This window comes from Nerophis lumbriciformis, linkage group LG30 (assembly GCF_033978685.3).
Source record: "Nerophis lumbriciformis linkage group LG30, RoL_Nlum_v2.1, whole genome shotgun sequence".
NCBI lineage: Eukaryota > Metazoa > Chordata > Actinopteri > Syngnathiformes > Syngnathidae > Nerophis > Nerophis lumbriciformis.
This window is the reverse complement of record NC_084577.2, coordinates 29715087-29741004: the sequence shown is the minus strand read 5'-3', so window position 1 is coordinate 29741004 and position 25918 is coordinate 29715087. Positions and strand designations below refer to the sequence as shown.

General features: G+C 37.2%; 2 protein-coding genes across 4 annotated transcripts in view; one reads left to right on the top strand and one right to left on the bottom strand.

The window, feature by feature from the left end:
• naalad2 (N-acetylated alpha-linked acidic dipeptidase 2) overlaps window positions 1-806 on the bottom strand; it is a 57435-nt gene extending 56629 nt beyond the window's left edge. For both annotated transcript variants that reach the window (XM_061925881.1, XM_061925882.1), the window contains exon 1: window positions 566-806. In XM_061925881.1, coding sequence (XP_061781865.1) covers window positions 566-650 — 85 coding nt within the window. In that variant the 5' untranslated portion in view covers window positions 651-806. The remainder of the gene's footprint in view (window positions 1-565) is intronic.
• A 6994-nt stretch (window positions 807-7800) lies between these two features.
• The window catches only part of nox4 (NADPH oxidase 4), a 71665-nt gene continuing 53547 nt past the window's right edge, over window positions 7801-25918 (top strand). For both annotated transcript variants that reach the window (XM_061925870.1, XM_061925869.1), the window contains exons 1-3: window positions 7801-7946; window positions 8058-8153; window positions 25002-25112. In XM_061925870.1, coding sequence (XP_061781854.1) covers window positions 7881-7946; window positions 8058-8153; window positions 25002-25112 — 273 coding nt within the window. In that variant the 5' untranslated portion in view covers window positions 7801-7880. The remainder of the gene's footprint in view (window positions 7947-8057; window positions 8154-25001; window positions 25113-25918) is intronic.

Below are 25918 nucleotides of genomic sequence, written 5' to 3'. Positions count from 1 at the left end.
ACTGAATTTCTGTACAATTATTTTTTTAACAACTAATTTTTACACCCTAAATTTTTTAAACAGTGATTTTTTATACAATAAATATTTTTACACTAAAAAAATTTTCACTGAATTTCTTATACCGGTACACTGAATTTTTTTTACACAAATTATTTTATACACTAAATTTTGTTACAATGAATTTGTTTACCCTGATTTTTTTACACAAATATTCTGCAACCATTTTTTTTTACCATGAATTTATTTATACAGTGATTTGTTTCACCCTGAATTAAAAAATATATATTTTAACAAACTAAAATTTTAGACACAACTATATACACAATAATATCAACAGTGAGTATTTGCCCGGGAGTTCGATTCCCCGACAGGGAAGAACAGTGTCAATAATTTGATTGATTAAAACGAGTTTATAGTTCGACAGTCTTACAGAAACACGGTTTGAACTTCATAACTCGACTTTAATGGCCATTGTAGGACAAAAATGTGCCATTATGTTGAGCTAACTGTCCCCTCCGAGCAATTAGAGCCTAAATGTTGGCGTCGATATTGGCTCCACACTCACCTGCGATGAAGCCCAGGAAAAAAAGAGCTGCTACGGCCACAAACAACCACAAATATCGGACTAATCTCCCACTTCGTTTGGACATCTTGGCTCGGAGGATAATAGAAGGCTAATTGTTTCGCTCTGTTCAGTTTGTTGTTGACAAGACAGAGAAGTAAACACACAGCGTGTGGCTTCCAACTGCCTGTAGTAGTGCAGATGGGACGTTCAAGAACGAACTGAGCCTTTTGAACAACTCTGAGACAAGACTCCCACTTTGGAGTTGTTCGTTTGGGAGCCGGTTTTTACGCCCATGCAAGTACAGCATTGGCGATTGACCACCCGACTGGCAACTGGACTTTAAAAATAGTCCAAGGAAATGTACTTTTTAAATTAATTGTACTATATTATATATATATATATATATATATATATATATATATATATATATATATATATATATATATATATATATATATATATATATATATATATATATATATATATATTTTAGTGGGATTAAAAAAAAAGTACAAAAAAACCCATATATATATATATATATATATATATATATATATATATATATATATATATATATATATATATATATATATATATATTTATATATATATATATATATATATATATATATATATATATATATATATGGTTTTTTTTGTTTTTTTTTTTTAATCCCACTAAAATGGTTCGTGATACAAAAGGGCCCCACTCAGAAAATCGTTAAAATTTATGTTTTTTAATTTTTTTATTTCAATGCTTTAAACTCTAGATCAACTTCAGATGTATCAGTAGATACAAAGTTTTACATTTTTGTATTTTTTATTTTTATTTTTTTAATTTCAATGTTTTAAACTCTAGATCAACTTCAGATATATATATCATTTTTGTATGTTTTGTAAAAAAAAAAAAAAAGGTTTTTATTGTAATAACACAAAAATAGTAAAATAGACAATATTTTTTCCCCCAAAAAAATTCAAAGTGTGGAATATTTGATGTGAGGTAATTGGAGCCCCTTAACTAGGTTAATGGTTAATGGTTAACAACATTGATTTGAATTTATTATCGTTTTTTGAGAAATTACACATTAAAAAAATAAATTATATATATATATATATATATATATATATGTGTGTGTGTGTGTGTGTGTGTGTGTGTGTGTGTGTGTGTGTGTGTGTGTATATATATATATACAGGTAAAAGCCAGTAAATTAGAATATTTTGAAAAACTTGATTTATTTCAGTAATTGCATTCAAAAGGTGTAACTTGTACATTATATTTATTCATTGCACACAGACTGATGCATTCAAATGTTTATTTCATTTAATTTTGATGATTTGAAGTGGCAACAAATGAAAATCCAAAATTCTGTGTGTCACAAAATTAGAATATTACTTAAGGCTAATACAAAAAAGGGATTTTTAGAAATGTTGGCCAACTGAAAAGTATGAAAATGAAAAATATGAGCATGTACAATACTCAATACTTGGTTGGAGCTCCTTTTGCCTCAATTACTGCGTTAATGCGGCGTGGCATGGAGTCGATGAGTTTCTGGCACTGCTCAGGTGTTATGAGAGCCCAGGTTGCTCTGATAGTGGCCTTCAACTCTTCTGCGTTTTTGGCTCTGGCATTCTGCATCTTCCTTTTCACAATACCCCACAGATTTTCTATGGGGCTAAGGTCAGGGGAGTTGGCGGGCCAATTTAGAACAGAAATACCATGGTCCGTAAACCAGGCACGGGTAGATTTTGCGCTGTGTGCAGGCGCCAAGTCCTGTTGGAACTTGAAATCTCCATCTCCATAGAGCAGGTCAGCAGCAGGAAGCAGGAAGTGCTCTAAAACTTGCTGGTAGACGGCTGCGTCGACCCTGGATCTCAGGAAACAGAGTGGACCGACACCAGCAGATGGCATGGCACCCCAAACCATCACCCAACCATGCAAATGTTGCATTTCCTTTGGAAATCGAGGTCCCAGAGTCTGGAGGAAGACAGGAGAGGCACAGAATCCACGTTGCCTGAAGTCTAGTGTAAAGTTTCCACCATCAGTGATGGTTTGGGGTGCCATGTCATCTGCTGGTGTCGGTCCACTCTGTTTCCTGAGATCCAGGGTCAACGCAGCCGTCTACCAGCAAGTTTTAGAGCACTTCATGCTTCCTGCTGCTGACCTGCTCTATGGAGATGGAGATTTCAAGTTCCAACAGGACTTGGCGCCTGCACACAGCGCAAAATCTACCCGTGCCTGGTTTACGGACAATGGTATTTCTGTTCTAAATTGGCCCGCCAACTCCCCTGACCTTAGCCCCATAGAAAATCTGTGGTGTATTGTGAAAAGGAAGATGCAGAATGCCAGACCCAAAAACGCAGAAGAGTTGAAGGCCACTATCAGAGCAACCTGGGCTCTCATAACACCTGAGCAGTGCCAGAAACTCATCGACTCCATGCCACGCCGCATTAACGCAGTAATTGAGGCAAAAGGAGCTCCAACCAAGTATTGAGTATTGTACATGCTCATATTTTTCATTTTCATACTTTTCAGTTGGCCAACATTTCTAAAAATCCCTTTTTTGTATTAGCCTTAAGTAATATTCTAATTTTGTGACACACGGAATTTTGGATTTTCATTTGTTGCCACTTCAAATCATCAAAATTAAATGAAATAAACATTTGAATGCATCAGTCTGTGTGCAATGAATAAATATAATGTACAAGTTACACCTTTTGAATGCAATTACTGAAATAAATCAATTTTTTCAAAATATTCTAATTTACTGGCTTTTACCTGTATATATATATATATATATATATATATATATATATATATATATATATATATATATATATATATATATATATATACATATATATATGTATATAAAGGGTCTCTGTCAAAAAAATTCTGAAAATAAATCATATATATATATATATATATATATATATATATATATATATATATATATATATATATATATATACAGTATATATATACATATATATGTTTTTGTACTTTTTTTTTAATCCCACTAAAATGGTTCGTGATACAAAAGGGCCCCACTCAGAAAATCGTTAAAATTTATGTTTTTTTATTTTTTTACTTTCAATGCTTTAAACTCTAGATCAACTTCAGATATATATATATCATTTTTGTATGTTTTGTAAAAAAAAAAAAAAGGTTTTTATTGCAATAACACAAAAATAGTAAAATAGACAATATTTTTCCCCCCCAAAAAATTCAAAGTGTGGAATATTTGATGTGAGGTAATTGGAGCCCCTTAACTAGGTTAATGGTTAATGGTTAACAACATTGATTTGAATTTATTATCGTTTTTTGAGAAATTACACATAAAAAAAAAAAAAAAAAAAAAAAAAAATATATATATATATATATATATATATATATATATATATTTTTTTTTTTAAATTTATTTATTTATTTATTTATTTAAATTAAAAAAATAAAATAAAATAAAATATATATATATATATATATATAAATATTATTTTATTTTAATTTTAATTTTTTTATTGTTTTTATTTATTTATTTATTTAATGTGTCATTTTTCAAAAAACGATAATAAATTCAAACCAAATCAATCACTTTTCTGATTCATTTTTCAAATGTGAAAGGTGTTTAAGTTAAGTGTACACATGTGTATTCACATTTTTATTATGTCCTAATTCTCATTCATTTTTTTATATACATGAGTACATTTTGTTTTTACCTATTATTTTATTTTTCTCCACAGTATTGCTCAAATGCTCTTTTGCTGCAAAGTCTTTTAGGCGTGGGACGGTTCATGATAGTGACGTCACTGTCAAAGCGTGGTGAAGTGGCACCACCTTGTGGAATGTTTTACAATGAAAACTAAATTAAAGCCAATATTTCAGAATACAGTAGTTTTCACTAAAAGTTAATCATTTTTCTACATTATATTAAATCCACTTATTATTTTATCAGAGCTACCACTGATTGTTTCCTTGATAAAAATAACTATTAGAACTCCAATAACGAGCCAGGTGTTTGAACCGCTCTTTCTAAGACGCATAAATCCCATCTTTAGCCAGTAGATGGCAGCAGAGGCACGACAGACATAACACAGAATAATGCAATATATCAGTCCAGTATAGTTATACAGTATATCAGTAAAGTATATTTATACAGTATATTTAGACCACATATCAGTACAGTAGTTATACAGTATATCAGTACAGTATATTTATACAATATATCAGTATATTGAAACAGATTAAAAAGGCAATACCACCATCCCTTGACCTATATCAGTTCGCGTACCGGTAGAACCGATCAACCGAAGACACCATTGCCATTGTAATCCACAGACTCTTGGAACATCTTGAGCTTAAGGACACTTATGCAAGACTGCTCTTTGTCGATTTCAGCTCAGTATTTAACACAATAAGGCCAAACAGACTCAGATCTAAGCTTCACAACCTTGGTCTGAACACCTTCCTGTGCAACTGGATTTTGGACTTTTTAACGAATCGCACACAGTATGTGAAAATAGGCGAGCACATTTCTGCCACGCTCACCATCAACACTGGTGCCCCACAGGGTTGTGTGCTAAGCCCTGCACTCTTCACCCTCTTCACACATGACTGCATAGCCTCTTCAACATCCAATCTCACTGTCAAATATGCCGACGACACCACGATGCTTGGGCTCATCGGTAATAATGATGAGACAGCATACAATGCAGAGGTCCAACAGCTGGCTTCATGGTGTGCTAACAATAACTTGGTTCTTAACACTAACAAAACCAAAGAACTAATTGTAGACTTCCGCAGGAAAGGGCAGAACAAACACTCTCCACTTTTAATTAATAAAAAACTCGTAGAAAGGGTCAAGCATTTCAAATTGAACATAACAGAAGATCTATGCTGGGACATTAACACAGCTTCTACAGTCGGAAAGGCACAACAACGTCTTTTTTGTTGTTGAGGAAACTAAAATGCGCAAACATTCCGCAGAAATCAATGGTCAACTTTTACAACTGTGCCATCAGCAGTGTCCTCACTTACGGATTTTTAGTGTGGTTTGCTAGCTGCACTAAAGCCAACCAACAGGCCCTCCAGCGAGTGGTTAAAGCGGCGGGGAAAATTACAAGGACGATACTCCCAGAGATGAGTGCCATGTACACAACTCGCTGCCTAAAGCGAGTACACAACATCCTGAAGGACAGATACCACCCAGCACATGGCCTCTTCAACCTGCAACCTTTTGGAAGGAGGTATAGATGGATTCGCGCCAGGACCACCAGAATGTCTCACAGTCTGTATCCCCAGGCTGTGAGACTGCTAAATGAACAGCCTGCCCCTTTGTTGCCCCGGACCATCTAGTTACCTCACTCTTCATCACCTCAATAATTGTGCTCTGGACATTGCATTACATCTGACTGTTCCCACCCTCACACCCCTCTTATCGCCATCTTCCTGACAATGCTAAAATGCTAAAATGTAAACTATTGTCAACCTGCACATCAATGCAGTTTCTACAAAGCTCAAACAAAATCTCGTTGTTCATGTATGACTTAAGTGTTATTATGACAATGACAATAAAGGAATTGATTGATTGATTGATTGATATCCATCCATCCATCCATCTTCTTCCGCTTATCCGAGGTCGGGTCGCGGGGGCAGCAGCCTAAGCAGGGAAGCCCAGACTTCCCTCTCCCCAGCCACTTCGTCCAGCTCTTCCTGTGGGACCCCGAGGCGTTCCCAGGCCAGCCGGGAGACATAGTCTTCTCAACGTGTCCTGGGTCTTCCCCGCGGCCTCCTACCGGTCGGACGTGCCCTAAACACCTCCCTAGGGAGGCGTTCGGGTGGCATCCTGACCAGATGCCCGAACCACCTCATCTGGCTCCTCTCGATGTGGAGGAGCAGCGGCTTTACTTTGAGCTCCCCCCGGATGACAGAGCTTCTCACCCTATCTCTAAGGGAGAGCCCCGCCACCAGGTGGAGGAAACTCATTTGGGCCGCTTGTACCCGTGATCTTGTCCTTTCGGTCATAACCCAAAGCTCATGACCATAGGTGAGGATGGGAACGTAGATCGACCGGTAAATTGAGAGCTTTGCCTTCCGGCTCAGCTCCTTCTTCACCACAACGGATCGATAAAGCGTCCGCATTACTGAAGACGCCGCACCGATCCGCCTGTCCATCTCACCATCCACTCTTCCCTCACTCGTGAACAAGACTCTGAGGTACTTGAACTCCTCCACTTGGGGCAAGATCTCCTCCCCAACCCGGAGATGGCACTCCACCCTTTTCCGGGCGAGAACCATGGACTCGGACTTGGAGGTGCTGATTCTCATCCCAGTCGCTTCACACTCGGCTGCGAACCGATCCAGCGAGAGCTGAAGATCCTGGCCAGATGAAGCCATCAGGACCACATCATCTGCAAAAAGCAGAGACCTAATCCTGCAGCCACCAAACCAGATCCCCTCAACGCCTTGACTGCGCCTAGAAATTCTGTCCATAAAAGTTATGAACAGAATGGGTGACAAAGGGCAGCCTTGGCGGAGTCCAACCCTCAGTGGAAACGTGTCCGACTTACTGCCGGCAATGCGGACCAAGCTCTGACACTGATCATACAGGGAGCGGACTGCTCTACTGTATAAATATACTGTACTGATTGATATCAGTACAGTATATTTACACAATATATCAGTACAGTATATTTACAAAATATATCAGTACAGTATATTTATACAGTATATCAGTACAGTTTATTTACAAAATATATCAGTACAGTATATTTATACAGTATATCAGTACAGTATATTTATACAATAAATCAGTACAGTATATTTACACAGTATATCAGTACAGTATATTTACACAGTATATCAGTACAGTATATTTACACAGTATAATAAATCAAAGTAACGTAGCAGATAGATTTCACACTGGAGGAGGGCGTCCTCTAGTGGCCAGTTTATGTACGTGCATGTTGATATATATACATATATGACGTCCTACGTCGGTGTTTTACTTTTGAATTCTTCTTTCTGACAAAACGTCATTCTTCATCGACGCTTGGAAAGAACAACAAATATGTTTTCACGCATAAGTGTGAAGATTTGAAGGCAGGACCTCTCTCTCTCTCTCTCTCTCTCTCTCTCTCTCCCCCTCTCTCTCTCTCTCCCCCTGCCTGTGTGTGTGTGTGTGTGTGTGTGTGTGTGTGTGTGTGTGTGTGTGTGTGTGTGTGTGTGTAAAACGTGTAGAAGTCAAAGTTGCGGTCAGAGTGGAAGTGAAGTGTGGAAGTGTGGACGCTAGTCTCCTGTCAGCCGAGCAGGCAGTCAATGATGTCAATGATGATGTCAGCGCGCAGCTGGCTCGCCAATGAAGGAGGAAAACATTTTGTACTGGTAAGTTTCAATTGTCATCTCCTGCAGTTGGAATGTAAACAAACATGGCCGCTTGGTATGGCCACTGAAATGTATGTGTGTGTGTGTGTGTGTGTGTGTGTGTGTGTGTAGATGCTGTGGTTGGGCGCCAACACCTGGCTGTTTGTCAAAACCTTCCTGCTGTACTCCTGTGGACGGCAGTATCACTACCTCTACAAGATGCTTGGGGTACACACACACACACACACACACACACGCACACACACACACACACACACACTGAGGTCTAATGTCGCCACTAAATCAAATTTGGTTCGCCGCACGTGAGAATGACATTAATACCTCAGTGTCTAATGTTGGATCCACGTTGTTGGTTGGGAAATGACCACAGTTCAATGGTCAAATCAACCTCAGAACCCAACATTGATTTAACATCAAAAAGTATGTTGTTTCAACGTTGTATTTGTGTAGTAGAATATTGGTTGGGAAACAACCAAATTTCAATGGTCAAATCAACGTCAGAACCCAACATTGATTAAACATCAAAAAGTATGTTGTTTCAACATTGTATTTGTGTTGGAGAATATTGGTTGGAAAATGACCAAATTTCAATGGTCAAATCAACGTCAGAACCCAAAAGTGAATAAACGTAATCAAAAAGTATGTTGTTATAACATTATGTTTGAGTTGGAGAATATTGGTCAGGAAATGACCAAATTTCAATGGTCAGATCAACGTCAGAACCCAAAAGTGAATAAACGTAATCAAAAAGTATGTTGTTATAACGTTATGTTTGAGTTGTAGAATATTGGTCAGGAAATGACCAAATTTCAATGGTCAGATCAACGTCAGAACCTGACATTGAATAAACGTTGTCAAAAAGCATGTTGTTTCAACATTGTATTTGTGTTGTAGAATATTGGTTGGAAAATGACCAAAATTCAATGTTTAAATTAACACCAGAACCCACCATAAAATGTCTATTAATAGATGCCAATTTGGGGTCCTTATACACACACACCGTAATAACACCGTACGTTGAAGCACAGTACGTCTGACTATGGTAACCGCAATGCTCCGACCATCCATCAAGCGGTGCGGCTTTGTAGCTTACCAAAGTCGTACTAAAACATTTTAACCGATTTTTGAGCCCTGATATTATCGGCCAATAAATACTTTAAAATGTAATATCGGAAATTATCGGTATCGTTTTTTTTTTTACCGGTATCATTTTTTTTATTTTTTATTTTTTTAAATTAAATCAACATAAAAAACACAAGATACACTTACAATTAGTGCACCAACCCAGAAAACCTCTTCCCCCATTCACACTCATTCACACAAAAGGGTTGTGTCTTTCTGTTATTAATATTGTGGTTCCTACATTATATATCAATATATATCAATACAGTCTGCAGGGATACAGTCCGTAAGCACACATGATTGCTGCTCCACTAATAGTACTAACCTTTAACACTTCATTTGACTCATTTTCATTCATTACTAGTTTCTATGTAACTGTTTTAAATTGTTTTACTTTCTTTTTTATTCAAGAAAATGTTTTTAATTTATTTATCTTATTTTATCATTTAAAAAAAAAAGGACCTTATCTTCACCATACCTGGTTGTCCAAATTAGGCATAATAATGTGTTAATTCCACGACTGTATATATCGGTATCGGTTGATATCGGTATCGGTAATTAAGAGTTGGACAATATCGGAATATCGGATATTGGCAAAAAAGCCATTATCGGACATCCCTAATTATGATGCGTAGTGATGTTTTCAAATGACCGTAAGTATTGAACTATACAAAGTATTTCAGTGGTTGGAATCTGCGCTTTTGCATGATCTGTTGTCAATATTCAGTGTTTTATCGTTCATAGTTAATATTGTAAATCCCGCATTCTTTATTTTCATGTCTCATTCAGAAAAAAAGGGAAAATATCATTCTGTTTTTTTTAAGCACTCTGTCATAACTTTTTTAGCATTCAATCAGACATTATTGTGCGGTTTTGTATTAAAAAAATAGATATACCGGCCCCCAGACATATTTTTTCTCTAAATTTGGCCCCTCGAGTCAAAATAATTGCCCTGGGCCTGATGTAGATGATCTATATCCACTGTACAGGTTTACTTAAGAAAAGAGAAGTGTTGGATACTTCTCTTGTTGCCTTATTTGGACTTTATTAAATATTTGGGGAGATTTGAATAAAAAAAAAAACAGTTTTCTTTTAAGTAATATAGAAATTTGTCAGAGCTCTTTATCTATTTAATGGAGGAATGTAGTTAATCATGTCTTGACCCGAGATTTACAAAGCGGAGAGGAAGTAGGGCCTGACTCCCCTCCAGGCACCTTTTCTTTGAACTGTTTTGTGATAAGGGCGATGGCTGTTTACGACCCCCCTCCCTTAGAAACAGCTGTTGCTGTGCAATCAGGGAAAGTCTAAATAAAAGAGGAGGCGTACAATCTTTCGTCAGAGCGTGGGATGACACTGTACAAGGGTACGCGTTTCTCCTCAATTGAGCTAATGTCACGATTTGGACTGTGGAGTTTTTGTTTTCCCAAGATGCAAAAGGATTTGGATCGGACATGGCTTGAAGGTAAATACATTTTTAATAATAACACTCAAAAGAACAAAAGGCGCGCTCAAGGCGGATGTACAAACTTGACTAATGAAAACAAAAGACTTGCACGGGGGCAAAAAACTATGAACAATAAAAAACACTAACTGTGGCAATAATAAACAAACTTACTTGGCATGGACATGAAGTGCGCAGACGTGGACAGAGTGTGACAGGGGGCATAAATGTGAGGATAGCAGGGTGAGAAAGGCTATGACTCCAGGACGAACAACAGAAAATGAAAAGCTTAAATAACACAGACATGATTAACAACAGGTGCGTGACTCAAAACAGGTGCGTGACATGACAGGTGAAACTAATGGGTAACTATGGTGACAAGACAAGGGAGTGAAAAAGCCAGAAACTAAACAAAACATGACTAAGACAAAACATGATTACACAGACATGACAGCTAAATTGAATTCTGTCTCTGTTTAATTCCTTGCTTCTTGTCTTGTTTAATAGATGTCATCAGTGTTTGAACCTGACAAGAGAAGTGTTGGATACTTTTCTTGTTGCCTTATTTGGACTTTATTAAATATTTGGGGGGAATTGAATAAAAAAACAAAACAGTTTTCTTTTAAGTAATATAGAAATTTGTCAGAGCTCTTTATCTATTTAATGGAGGAATGTAGTTAATCATAGAACTGGCACCCAAAGTATTGATTTTGACTCGAGAATCGTTTTGAATCGAGAATCGGTTCTGAATTGAATCATTACCCTCGAGAATCGAATCGTGTGGTGCCCAAAATTTCACAGCCCTCGTACCCATCATGGTCGGCTATAGGCAACTAAGAGCTAGCGGCTACACAACAGCTAAGCACACAATAACACCCAAGCTCAACATACATAATAAGTGTAGTTTGAAAATATAAACAAGTACGAAATAACTAAAGCTGTATGTTACTTACACATACAAAGTCTTCAATACAGAATCCAGTAACAAACGTGTCTGCATCCTTCAACTTACAGCGTCATGAGCTTAACTGAATAAATTACCGTTAAAGGGGAAATGTACTTTTTTTAAATCAATAATTAAAAAAAAAACCATAACGATGGATTTACTTAAGAAAAGAAATGTCAAAATAATTGTATCTAAGTTATCACAAAACTTTGTTTTACATTGAGTTCAGCTCGCCCGGCGAGAGGACAAAAGCTGTCTTTGACCCTACCAAGCAAAAGGCTTGTAAAACTCCACTGTGTAGGATGGGGAGCGACATGAGGGTGTCGGTTTCTTTGATGTGTCGTAATCCACAGGAAGATTTTGTCTTGACCCGAGATCTACAAAGCACAGAGGAAACAGGGCCTGACTCCCCTCCAGGCATCTTTTCTTTGAACTGTTTTGTGATAAGGGCGATGGCTGTTTACGACCCCCCCTCCCTTAGAAACAGCTGTTGCCATGTAATCAGGGAAAGTCCAAATAGGTGGCGTACAATCTTTCGTCAGAGCGTGGGACGTACAGTGTCTACGCGTTTCGCCTCGATTGAGCTAAATTGAATTCTGTCTCTGTTTAATTCCTTGCTTCTTGTCTTGTTTAATAGATGTCATCAGTGTTTGAACCTGACAAGGGAAGTGTTGGATACTTTTCTTGTTGCCTTATTTGGACTTTATTAAATATTTGGGGAGAATTTAATAAAAAAACAAATAAGTAATATAGAAATTTGTCAGAGCTCTTTATCTATTTAATGGAGGAATGTAGTTAATCATAGAACTGGCACCCAAAGTGTTGATTTTGACTCGAGAATCGTTTTGAATCGAGAATCGGTTCTGAATTGAATCATTACCCTCAAGAATGGAATCGTGTGGTGCCCAAAGTTTCACAGCCGTAGTACCCACCCCAAGCGGTGACGTCATCGTTCTCCAAAAGTCGTAGTTCCCTTGACCGCATGACAACAGTGAGGTCAGATTTTGCCCTTTTGTTTAAAAACACCTTTCTCTGGAAGCCAGAACGATCCAAGACTTGACCTAAAAACCTAAAGTCCCCTCGGACTTTTGTGTCCAGAGACACGCAGACTTCCCGGCTGACGTGAGCGCGGTCACAAGTTCATGGCTGTTTACGACCCCTCTCCCTTAGAAACAGCTGTTGCCATGCAATCAGGGAAAGTCCAAATAGGTGGCGTACAATCTTTCGTCAGAGCGTGGGACGTACAGTGTCTGCGTGTTTCACCTCGATTTAGCTAAATTGAATTCTGTCTCTGTTTAATTCCTTGCTTCTTGTCTTGTTTAATAGATGTCATCAGTGTTTGAACCTGGCAAGAGAAGTGTTGGATACTTTTCTTGTTGCCTTATTTGGACTTTATTAAATATTTGGGGAGAATTGAATAAAAAAAAAAAACAGTTTTCTTTTAAGTAATATAGAAATTTGTCAGAGCTCTTTATCTATTTAATGGAGGAATGTAGTTAATCATAGAACTGGCACCCAAAGTATTGATTTTGACTCGAGGATCGTTTTGAATCGAGCGACATGAGGGTGTCGGTTTCTTTGACATATTGTAATCCACAGGAAGATTTTGTCTTGACCCGAGATTTACAAAGCGGAGAGGATGTAGGGCCTGACTCCCCCCCAGGCACCTTTTCTTTGAACTGTTTTGTGATAAGGGCGATGGCTATTTACGACCCCCCTCCCTTAGAAACAGCTGTTGCCATGTAATCAGGGAACGTCCAAATAAAAGAGGAGGCGTACAATCTTTCGTCAGAGCGTGGGATGACACTGTACAAGGGTACGCGTTTCTCCTCAATTGAGCTAAATTGAATTCTGTCTCTGTTTAATTCCTTGCTTCTTGTCTTGTTTAATAGATGTCATCAGTGTTTGAACCTGACAAGAGAAATGTTGGATACTTTTCTTGTTGCCTTATTTGGACTTTATTAAATATTTGGGGAGAATTGAATAAAAAAACAAAACAGTTTTCTTTTAAGTAACAAAATCCGATCCGCATTTCTTCCTCCTTTAACTTCAAAGACATTTTTTGAAGGGTACCGTTTCAGTCAGGAAAACATCGTATGGGACTTGAAAAGAAAAAGAAGGGCCTACCTGTTGTTTGATATGAAAACAATACGGTCAAACTGTCGAATTAAAAAAAAGAAGAAAAAAAAAAAAAGAAAGAAAAAGGTTGGAAAACAAGAAGTGAGCTTTTTCATGTGCAACGAGACCGCTGAGAAGCATGGGGGAGAGAACAAGCGTGGGCACGCCAACGCTTGTTCTCTCCATGCCTTGACAGAGGACTTAAGTCTGTGTGTGTGTGTGTGTGTGTGTGTGTGTGTTCTTGTATTTCCACCCTTCTTCAGACATGAGGAAGGAAAAGTATCTTCCATATGAGGAGGTGTGAACAAGTGATGACATAAATCAATAACATAATAGACAATGTCTCATTTGCACCCCTGCTGGTGACATCTATCAAAATGAGGGTGGTCCCAAAAAGGAGGGATTTTTCAAATTGACTGTGTGTCGCTTTTAAAAGTGCTCCCCCTCTGGTCAACATATGAAATAACAAGTGTGTGTAAGAAATTGAAATGCGACCCCTTTGGTCAAAATTAATTAAAAATAAATACATAAATATGTATATAGAGACATACTGTAATAACATGAAGTAAATAATGAAGGTTAAAAACCAATGAGAAAAAAAAAAACATTCTAAAAGCTTACCTTTTTTATATTTGCATAGTATGTATATGTTATTATTATTATTATCAGGTCTCAAGAAGGTACCAAATACAAGAATGTGTGTGTGTGTCGCTTTTAAAAGTGCTCCCCCTCTGGTCAACATATGAAATAACAAGTGTGTGTAAAAATTTTAAGTGCTCCCCCTCTGGTCAACATATGAAATAACAAGTGTGTGTAAGAAATTGAAATGCGCCCCCTTTGGCCAAAATAAAAAATAAAGTATATAGAGACATGTAAAAAGTATATAGAGAGAAGCAAATAATGAAGATTAAAAACCAATTAGGAAAAAAAAACAACAACAACTAAAAGCTTACATTTTTTATATTTGCAAATGAAACGACTTGGTCGCATAGTGATGCGGGTGTGGTTCTCCCAAGGATGCAGACGGCTTCGGACACAGCTTGCAGGTAGGAAAATGATTTATTTTAAATATAAATCATATGATGGATAAACAAAAAACATGCATGTAGCACAAAAGGCAAAACAAAAGGACTAGCGTGGGAGCTAGCAGGAAAAAATAGCATAGCGTGAAAAGCTAGCAGAATCAAAGTAGTCGTTAACAGTTGTATGGGAACAAACTACGAAGCCAGACAGAGTGAGGCCAGAGCAAAGACTAAATAGCCCTCTGATTAGTGCCCGGGCAACAGGTGCGCGTCCCGAACACTAACCAGAGGCAGGTGAAAGTAATCAGTTGACATGGCAACTGAACACAAACAAAATCAATGTGCTGAAAACATATGTGACGAGAAACATAAACAAACTATGATCCGTGCAGCGGATCGTAACAGCAAAGTATGTATATATTATTAATGTTGTAAATACAAATCTTTATATATCTAGAAAGGCTGGTCCTAAAGAGGGAGGCATTTTTCTCAGGTCTCAAGAAGGTGCCAAATACAAGAATGTGTGTGTGTGTGTCGCTTTTAAAAGTGCTGCCCCTCTGGTCAACATATGAAATAACAAGTGTGTGTAAAAATTTTAAGTGCGCCCCCTTTGGCCAAAATAAAAAATAAAGTATATAGAGACATGTAAAAAGTATATAGAGAGAAGTAAATAATGAAGATTAAAAACCAATTAGGAAAAAAAACAACAATAACTATAAGCTTACATTTTTTATATTTGCAAAGTATGTATATATTATAAATGTTGTAAATACACTTCTTTATATATCTAGAAAGGCTGGTCCTGAAGAGGGAGGCATTTTTCTCAGGTCTCAAGATGGTAAGAAATACAAGAATATGTGTGTGGGAGTGTGTGTGTGTGTGTGTGTGTGTGTGTGTGTGTGTGTGTGTGTGTGTGTGTGTGTGTGTGTGTGTTCTTGATTTCTGACGTTCTTGAGACATCAACAAGGAAAAGTACCTTCCATATGAGGAGGTGTGAACAAGTTAGGACATAAATCATGGCCCCAATAACATTGCATCAAATAGAGAGCCAAATACTAGAGTCCGTGAACATTGCTCCAAAGTCAGGATATTTTGTTGATTTAATGTGCATACAAAAATAAACATTGCAAAGGCAGCAATATATTATAAAACAAGACGGCAGCTAAAGAAGGACTTCCCTATTTATCCCCCAAAAAACCAGCCAGGTGAACAGCTGATTGTACGACTTCCGGTGCTGACGTAAGACAACCCACATGTGAGCATAGGATGAACAAATACACTACGTTACCTTAAAACTTTCAAGGTAAATTTTTTTTTTCAATGCAAAAAATGATTTTCAAGGTAAAAAATGATTTTCAAAGTAAAAAATGATTTTCAAGGTAACATTTTTTTTTCAAGGTAAACATTTTTTTTCAAGGTTAAAAATGATTTTCAAGGTAAAAAATGATTTTCAAGGTAAAAAAAATTTTTCAAGGTAAAATTTTTTTTTCAAGGTAAAAAATGATTTTCAAGTGAAAAAAAAATTTTCAAGGTAAAATTTTTTTTTCAAGGTTAAAAATGATTTTCAAGGTAAAAAATGATTTTCAAGGTAAAAAATGATTTTCAAGGTAAAATTTTTTTTTCAAGGTAACATTTTTTTTTCAAGGTTAAAAATGATTTTCAAGGTAAAAAATGATTTTCAAAGTAAAAAATGATTTTCAAGGTAAAATTATTTTTTCAAGGTAAAAAATTTTTTTCAAGGTAAAAAATGATTTTCAAGGTAAAAAATGATTTTCAAGGTAAAAAAAATTTTTCAAGGTAAATTTTTTTTTTCAAGGTAAAAAATTATTTTCAAGTGAAAAAAAAATTTTCAAGGTAAAATTTTTTTTTCAAGGTTAAAAATGATTTTCAAGGTAAAAAATGATTTTCAAGGTTAAAAATGATTTTCAAGGTAAAAAATGATTTTCAAGGTAAAAAATGATTTTCAAGGTAAAAAATGATTTTCAAGGTAAATTTTTTTTTTCAAGGTAACATTTTTTTTTCAAGGTTAAAAATGATTTTCAAGGTTAAAAATGATTTTCAAAGTTAAATTTTTTTTTCAAGGTAAAAAATGATTTTCAAGGTAAAAAATGATTTTCAAGGTAAAAATATATTTTCAAGGTAAAAAAAAATTTTCAAGGTAAAATTTTTTTTTCAATGCAAAAAATGATTTTCAAGGTAAAAAATGATTTTCAAGGTAAAATTTTTTTTTCAAGGTAACATTTTTTTTTCAAGGTTAAAAATGATTTTCAAGGTAAAAAATGATTTTCAAGGTAAAAAAAATTTTTCAAGGTAAAATTTTTTTTCAAGGTAAAAAATGATTTTCAAGTGAAAAAAAAATTTTCAAGTTAAAATTTTTTTTTCAAGGTAAAAATGATTTTCAAGGTAAAAAATTATTTTCAAGGTAAAAAATTATTTTCAAGGTAAAATTTGTTTTTCAAGGTAAAATTTTTTTTTCAAGGTAAAAAATGATTTTCAAGGTAAAAAAGGATTTTCAAGGTAAAAATATATTTTCAAGGTAAAAAAAAATTTTCAAGGTAAAATTTTTTTTTCAATGCAAAAAATGATTTTCAAGGTAAAAAATGATTTTCAAAGTAAAAAATGATTTTCAAGGTAAAAATTTTTTTTCAAGGTAAAATTTTTTCAAGGTACATTTTTTTTTTCAAGGTTAAAAATGATTTTCAAGGTAAAAAATGATTTTCAAGGTAAAAAAAATTTTTCAAGGTAAAATTTTTTTTTCAAGGTAAAAAATGATTTTCAAGTGAAAAAAAAAAATGTTCAAGGTAAAAAATTTTTTCAAGGTTAAAAACGATTTTCAAGGTAAAAACTTATTTTCAAGGTAAAAAATGATTTTCAAGGTAAAATTTTTTTTCAAGGTAAAATTTTTTTTTCAAGGTAAAAAATTATTTTCAAGGTAAAAAATGATTTTCAAGGTAAAAATATATTTTCAAGGTAAAAAAAATTTTTCAAGGTAAATTTTTTTTTCAATGCAAAAAATGATTTTCAAGGTAAAAAATGATTTTCAAGGTAAAAAATGATTTTCAAGGTAACATTTTTTTTTCAAGGTAACATTTTTTTTTCAAGGTTAAAAATGATTTTCAAGGTAAAAAATGATTTTCAAGGTAAACAAAAATTTGAAGTGCTCCCCCTCTGACCAACATATGTAATAACAAGTGTGTGTAAGAAATTGAAATGCGCCCCCTTTGGTTTAAATTTAAAAAATAAAACAAACATGTATATAGAGACATACTGTAATAACTTGAAGTAAATAATGAAAATTAAAAAACAATTACAAACAAAAAATTCAAACAAACAAAAAAAATACTAAAAGCTTACCTTTTTTATATTTGCATAGTATGTATATATTATTAATGTTGTAAATACAAATCTTTATATATATAGAAAGGGTGGTCCTAAATAGGTAAGTATTTGTTGGAGGTCTCAAGAAGGTAAGAAATACAAGAATGTGTGTGTTTGTGTGTGTGTGTGTGTGTGTGTGTGTGTGTGTTCTTGTATTTCAGCCCTTCTTGAGACATCAACAAGGCAAAGTACCTTCCATATGAGGACCATATGGAAGGTAGCAACATTGTCCTAGCCTGGCCGAACGTATTGGTACTTGAACGGTTCCGATCGGATGAAAATTGGCCATTTTTTCCAATGGTGAAAAGCTCCTGGTAATTCCTGGTAATCAGGGACATTTTGGAACCCGGAAACACTTTGGCTTGAATGTCCAGGCTGAGTGAACAGAGTGGAACGGCTTGAATCGGGGGTGAAATGTGGGAATTGTGCAAGTTTAAAATAAATAAAGAATAAAATTTCCAGGAATTCTTGGTAATCTGAGAGTTTTTGGGAAGAAAAAAAAAAGATTTTCTTTGTTTGTTGTCCGGATTGAGACGATTGCTTGGATACTTGAACGGTTATGATCGGATGAAAACTGAGGGAGAAGGAGGCGGTCAAAAAAGGGAAGGTTTTCCAGGAAAGCTCGGAAATGCTGGTAATCAGGGTTATTTCGGAAAACAATCCAATGTTATCAACATTGTCCTATCTGGGGCAAACGTATTGATACTTGAACGGTTCCGATCGGATGAAAATTAGCCATTTTTTCAAATGGCGAAAAGTTCCTGGTAATAAGGGATATTTTGGAACCCGGAAAAACACTTTGTCTTGAATGTCCAGGCTGAGTGAACGCTTTGAATTGGGGGAGAAATGTGGGAATTGTGCAAGTAATAAAAAAAAAACTTCCAGGAATTTCTGGTAATCTGGGAGTTTTTGGGAAGAAAAAAAATAGATACTTTTGCTCGCAGCTTTGATCTTCACTTTTAATCCCAGCAGGCCACAGTTGCTCCACTATTGCACCACACCTCTGGTCTGGTCTGGTCTGGTCCGCCTCATGTGTGCACCTGCACCTTACCTGGGGGTCTCTAATGGTCTTACCTGGGGAGTTTATAATGGTCTTATCTGGGGGGCTCTAATGGTCTTATCTGGGGGGGCTCTAATGGTCTTATCTGGGGGGCTCTAATGGTCTTACCTGGGGGGTTTCTAATGGTCTTATCTGGGGGGTTCTAATGGTCTTATCTGGGGGGTTTCTAATGGTCTTATCTGGGGGGTTCTAATGGTCTTATCTGGGGGGCTCTAATGGTCTTACATGGGGGGTTTCTAATGGTCTTATCTGGGGGGCTCTAATGGTCTTATCTGGGGGGCTCTAATGGTCTTATCTGGGGGAGGCTCTAATGGTCTTACCTGGGGGGTTTCTAATGGTCTTATCTGGGGGGTTCTAATGGTCTTATCTGGGGGGACTCTAATGGTCTTATCTGGGGGGTTTCTAATGGTCTTATCTTAGGGGCTCTAATGGTCTTATTTGGGGGGCTCTAATGGTCTTACCTGGGGGGTTTCTAATGGTCTTATCTGGGGGGCTCTAATGGTCTTATCTGGGGGTCTCTAATGGTCTTATCTGGGGGGGCTCTAATGGTCTTACCTGGGGGTCGCTAATGGTCTTATCTGGGGGGTTTCTAATGGTCTTATCTGGGGGGCTCTAATGGTCTTATCTGGGGGGTTTCTAATGGTCTTATCTGGGGGGCTCTAATGGTCTTACCTGGGGGGCTCTAATGGTCTTATCTGGGGGGCCTTTATGGTCTTATCTTGGGAGTTTCTAATGGTCTTATCTGGGGGGCTCTAATGGTCTTATCTGGGGGGTTTCTGATGGTCTTATCTGGGGGGCTCTAATGGTCTTATCTGGGGGGTTTCTAATGGTCTTATCTGGGGGGCTCTAATGGTCTTTTCTGGGGAGTTTCTAATGGTCTTATCTGGGGGGCTCTAATGGTCTTATCTGGGGGGTTCTAATGGTCTTATCTGGGGGGCTCTAATGGTCTTATCTGGGGGGTTTCTAATGGTCTTATCTGGGGGGCTCTAATGGTCTTATCTGGGGGTCTCTAGTGGTCTTATCTGGGGGGTTTATAATGGTCTTATCTGGGGGGCTCTAATGGTCTTTTCTGGGGAGTTTCTAATGGTCTTATCTGGGGGGCCTTTATGGTCTTATCTGGGGGGGTTTCTAATGGTCTTATCTGGGGGGCTCTAAAGGTCTTATCTGGGGGGCTCTAATGGTCTTATCTGGGGGTTTCTAATGGTCTTATCTTGGGGGCTCTAATGGTCTTATCTGGGGGGCTCTAATGGTCTTATCTGGGGAGTTTCTAATGGTCTTATCTGGAGGGTTTCTAATGGTCTTATCTGGGGGGACTATAATGGTCTTATCTGGGGGGACTATAATAGTCTTATCTGGGGGGCTCTAATGGTCTTATCTGGGGGCTCTAATGGTCTTATCTGGGGGGTTCTAATGGTCCTATCTGGGGGGGGGCTCTAATGGTCTTATCTGGGGGGCTCTAATGGTTTTATCTGGGGGTTTCTAATGGTCTTATCTGGGGGGTTCTAATGGTCTTATCTGGGGGTCTCTAATGGTCTTATCTGGGGGGCTTTAATGGTCTTATCTGGGGAGTTACTAATGGTCTTATCTGGGGGGGGGCTCTAATGGTCTCATCTGGGGGGTTTCTAATGGTCTTATCTGGGGGGCTCTAATGGTCTTATCTGGGGGTCTCTAATGGTCTTATCAGGGGGGTTTCTAATGGTCTTATCTGGGGGTTCTAATGGTCTTATCTGGGGAGTTTCTAATGGTCTTATCTGGGGGGGGGGGCTCTAATGGTCTTATCTGGGGGGTTTCTAATGGTCTTATCTGGGGGTCTCTAATGGTCTTATCGGGGGGGGGGGGTTTCTAATGGTCTTATCTGGGAGGCTCTAATGGTCTTATTTGGGGAGTTCCTAATGGTCTTATCTGGGGGGCCTTTATGGTCTTATCTGGGGGGTTTCTAATGGTCTTATCTGGGGGTCTCTAATGGTCTTGTCTGGGGGGCCTTGATGGTCTTATCTTGGGAGTTTCTAATGGTCTTATCTGGGGGCTTTTAATGGTCTTATCTGGGGGGGCTCTAATGGTCTTATTTGGGGGGCTCTAATGGTCTTTTCTGGGGGGGCTCTAATGGTCTTATCTGGGGGTCTCTAATGGTCTTACCTGGGGGGCTCTTATGATCTTATCTGGGAGGTTTCTAATGGTCTTTCCTGGGGGTCTCTAATGGTCTTATCTGGGGAGTTCCTAATGGTCTTATCTGGGGGGCCTTTATGGTCTTATCTGGGGGGTTTCTATTGGTCTTATCTGGGGGTCTCTAATGGTCTTGTCTGGGGGGCCTTTATGGTCTTATCTTGGGAGTTTCTAATGGTCTTATCTGGGGGGTTCTAATGGTCTTATCTGGGGGGGCTCTAATGGTCTTATTTGGGGGGCTCTAATGGTCTTTTCTGGGGGGGCTCTAATGGTCTTATCTGGGGGTCTCTAATGGTCTTACCTGGGGGGCTCTTATGATCTTATCTGGGAGGTTTCTAATGGTCTTTCCTGGGGGTCTCTAATGGTCTTATCTGGGGAGTTCCTAATGGTCTTATCTGGGGGGCCTTTATGGTCTTATCTGGGGGGTTTCTAATGGTCTTATCTGGGGGTCTCTAATGGTCTTGTCTGGGGGGTCTTTATGGTCTTATCTTGGGAGTTTCTAATGGTCTTATCTGGGGGGTTCTATTGGTCTTATCTGGGGGGGCTCTAATGGTCTTATTTGGGGGGCTCTAATGGTCTTTTCTGGGGGGGCTCTAATGGTCTTATCTGGGGGTCTCTAATGGTCTTACCTGGGGGGCTCTTATGATCTTATCTGGGAGGTTTCTAATGGTCTTTCCTGGGGGTCTCTAATGGTCTTATCTGGGGGGTTTCTAATGGTCTTATCTAGGGGGTTCTAATGGTCTTATCTGGGGGGGGCTCTAATGGTCTTATCTGGGGGTCTCTAATGGTCTTACCTGGGGGGCTCTTATGATCTTATCTGGGAGGTTTCCAATGGTCTTTCCTGGGGGTCTCTAATGGTCTTATCTGGGGGGCTCTAATGGTCTTACCTGGGGGGCTCTAATGGTCTTACCTGGGGGGCTCTAATCGGAGCAGACAGCACCAGCCGTGCGCTGCGAGGGCGCAGAGAAGGGCTTTAAAAGGTTGCAGGCTGACTGGAAGCCAAAGAACATTCTGGCATGGAACAGTCCTAATTACCGAAGGGGGGCTTGGTCCAGGTTCCACAGCCCACGTCCCTCGCGTGCCACTTGAGGTAAACTGCAGTGCAGGTCAGATGATCCACAAACTGACTTGACTATTTATTAAAAGAAGTGTTGTATTAAGAATCCGTTGATGTCAATTGTGTGACAAAACGAAAACAGGAAGTAAACAAATGTGTCAATAAAAGAATTAGGATTAATAAGCTTTGCTTCTTTTTACACCAAAATAGCGCTCACAGAGCAGTTCCAGCCTTGATAAATGACATTGCGTATGCTGAATAATTATATTTGTTATTTTATATACGTTTGCACATGAGTGCACGCCAACAGGGCTGCCCAAAGTGTGGCCCCGGGGGCCATTTGTGGGTCACAGCTACTTCTTGAACGGCTTGCGGCACATTCTAAAAATACTATTACAAATTAAAACTTAAAGTGGAATAAAAGAGCAAACAGGTGAAAGTTGCAATGTTGACTCTAAAAACAGTTTCTTTAAAACTGTCATTGCTCAAAAATAATAATGCATCAAAATCAATGTTGTTATTTATTGTCCTATTCAAGGCTCCAAATACTTCATATACAATGTTACATTTTAAGATATTTTTGGGGGGAATATTGCATATTTTGTGTTTTTCATAAACATTTTTTTTTATTTTTTTTTAAAGAAAAGGGCATAAAACAAATAAAAAACCTATAAAAAAATAATAAAAACTTATGATCGACAGAGAGATCTGAAGTAGATTTAGAGATTTAAGAAAATAAACGCAATTTCTAACTTATTTTTGCCATTTTTATGAGTGGGGGCCCTTTTGGATACTCAAGAATTTTAGTGGGATTTTATTCTTTAAAACTGTCATTACTCAAAAAATAACAATAAATCAAAATCAATGTTTTAATAAAATATTGATATATTTAAGGCTTCGGTTAGTTACTTCACAATAAATATTCCCTATTTTGGGGGGAAATATCAACTACTGTGTGTTTGCCATTAAAAACAGGGGTTTCTTTAACAAAAATGGCAAAAAACTAACAATAGAAACAACGTAAAAAAATAATAAAAACTTCTAGATCTTGATATTTAAGCATTAAAAGTATAAATCAATAAATAAAATGTACAACTTATTTTTAACATAGGATGAAAACTGAGGGAGAAGAAGGCGGTCAAAAAAGGGAAGATTTTCCAGGAAAACTCGGAAATGCTGGTAATCAGGGATATTACGGAAAACAATCCAATGTTAGCAACAGTGTCCCGGCTGGGCCGAACGTATCGATACTTGAACGGTTCCGATTGGACTATTGGCCATTTTTTCAATGGTGAAAAGTTCCTGGTAATCAGGGGAAAATTTGGTTTGAATGCCCAGGGTAAGTGAAGTGTGAATAGTTTGAATCAGGTGAGAAATGTGGGATTTGTGCAAGTTTGAAAAAAATGGCCCATTCATTTCAAAAACATTTCCAGGAATTCCTGGTAATGGGGGAGTTTTGGAAAGAAAACAAATAAAGACTTTTGTTGTCAGGATCGAGCCGAACGCTTCTTTACTCGAACGGTTCCGATCGAATAAAAACTGTAGGAAAGGAAGACTTTAAAAAATCGGAAGAATTTCCAGGAAAATCTGGAATTCCCAGGTAATCTGGGATATTTGGGAAGACAAACCAGTATGATCACAGATGTATGTCCCTACCGAGCCGAACGTTTTGATACTCGAGTGGATATGATCGGATAAAAACTGTAGTAAAGAAGAAGGCTTTCAAAAAAACGGAATAATTTCCAGGACAATATGGAATTCCTGGTAATGTGTGGTAATAAAAAGAAGAATAACAATAATTAAAGCTGCAAGCAGCGATGGACGGGACCGACTTTGACGGCACATACAATCCAAACCGGAGCAGTAATTAAAACTCTTTGGTCAACTTTTGATCAGAAGGGTTCAATCTCTCTCCTGTGCTAGTTTGAAGCCGACACGACAAACGCGCTCAGATGAGATAATGTTTGAAAAAAGGTGACCGGTTTTTACAAAACCTTTGTTTTGAAGGGGGAATTGCAAACTTCCTGTTGATTTTTGCTGAGGGTTGTCAATTTATGAAATGTAGGTCTAAGTGAGACCTATTTGAAGTTACATGCAGTTTTGTCTGAGTTTTCTTCCTAGGAGCACTTGTGTCTGTGTTTTCTTCCTAGGGGGCGCTAGAGCGCAATTTTGAGTTTTGGGGTTGTTTTTTTTATCAAATCGCAATTTTTGCCAGTCCTATTGTGTGTGTCCAGTTTGGTGAGTTTTGAAGCATGTTGAGGGGGTCAAATTACAGCTCAAAGAGGCAAAAGTGACTGTTTTTACAAAAATTTTGTTTTGAAGGGGGAATTGCCAACTTCCTGTTAATTTTTGCTGAAGGATGTCAATGTATGAAATCTAGGTCTAAGTCAGACCTACATAGAGGTTTTAGTTTCTACGACATTCATACCGGAAGTTACAAGCAGTTTTGTCTGTGTTTTTTCCTAGGGGGCGCTAGAGCGCAATTTTGAGTTTTGGGGTTTGGTTTTTTGATTCGATGGCAAATTTCACCAGTCCTGATGTGTGTGTCAAATATGGTGAGTTTTGAAGCATGTTAAAGGGGTCAAATTACAGCTCAAAGAGGCGGTGGAATAATAATAAAACACACGAAATACAATAGGGTCCTCTGTCCCAAAGGGACATTGCGGTCCCTAATAATAAGACATTGATGAAGTTTGGGAGTAGAAGAAGGTAGGAACCTTTTGAGTGACTGTGTGTGTTTCCTTGCAGCTGGGACTGTGCCTCAGCAGAGCTTCTGCCTCCGTGCTCAACCTGAACTGCAGCCTGGTGCTGCTGCCCGTGTGCCGCTGCCTGCTCACCTGGCTCAGAGGAAGTCACACGGTAGGAAGTTCACAACTCAACTTTCTTCTCATGAAGGAAATAAACCAATAAAACCACTCAGAGCCGCACGTTGAAAAATGAAAAACATTTTGATATTTTTTAAACCTTCGGGGCTCCCCTCAAGTTGGGACCCAAAGACCGGGAAGGGTCTCAGTCATAAAAATGTTAAAAGTAAGTCATATTTTTTTATTTATTTTTGTATTTTTCAATGTTAAATCTCTGGATCAACTTCAGTTCGATCTGTTGATACAAAGTATCAACGTTTTTTTAAGACCTTTTTGTCAAAGAAAACCCTGTTTTTCATGACAAAAACACAAATGTGCAATCTGGAATATTTGCTGTGAAGTAATTGGAGCCTTAAATAGGTCAATCATTCATAACAACATTGATTTTGATTAATTATTATAATTGTTTTCTTCTGATTTTGATTAATTATTATTTTTAAATAGGTCAATATTCCATAACAACATTGATTTTGATTCATAAATATTTTTTCTGATTGTGATTAATTATTAATTTTTTAATAAGTCAATAATTCATAACAACATTGATTTTGATTCATCATTATAGTTTTTCATTATTATTTTTAAATAGGTCAATATTTCATAACAACATTGATTTTGATTCATAATTATTTTTTCTGATTGTGATTAATTATTATTTTTTAAATAGGTCAATAATTCATAACAACATTAATTTTGATTCGTTATTATTAATTTTTTTCTTCTGATTTTGATTCATTATTATTTTTAAATAGGTCAATATTTCATAACAACATTGATTTTGATTGATTTTTTTTTCTAATT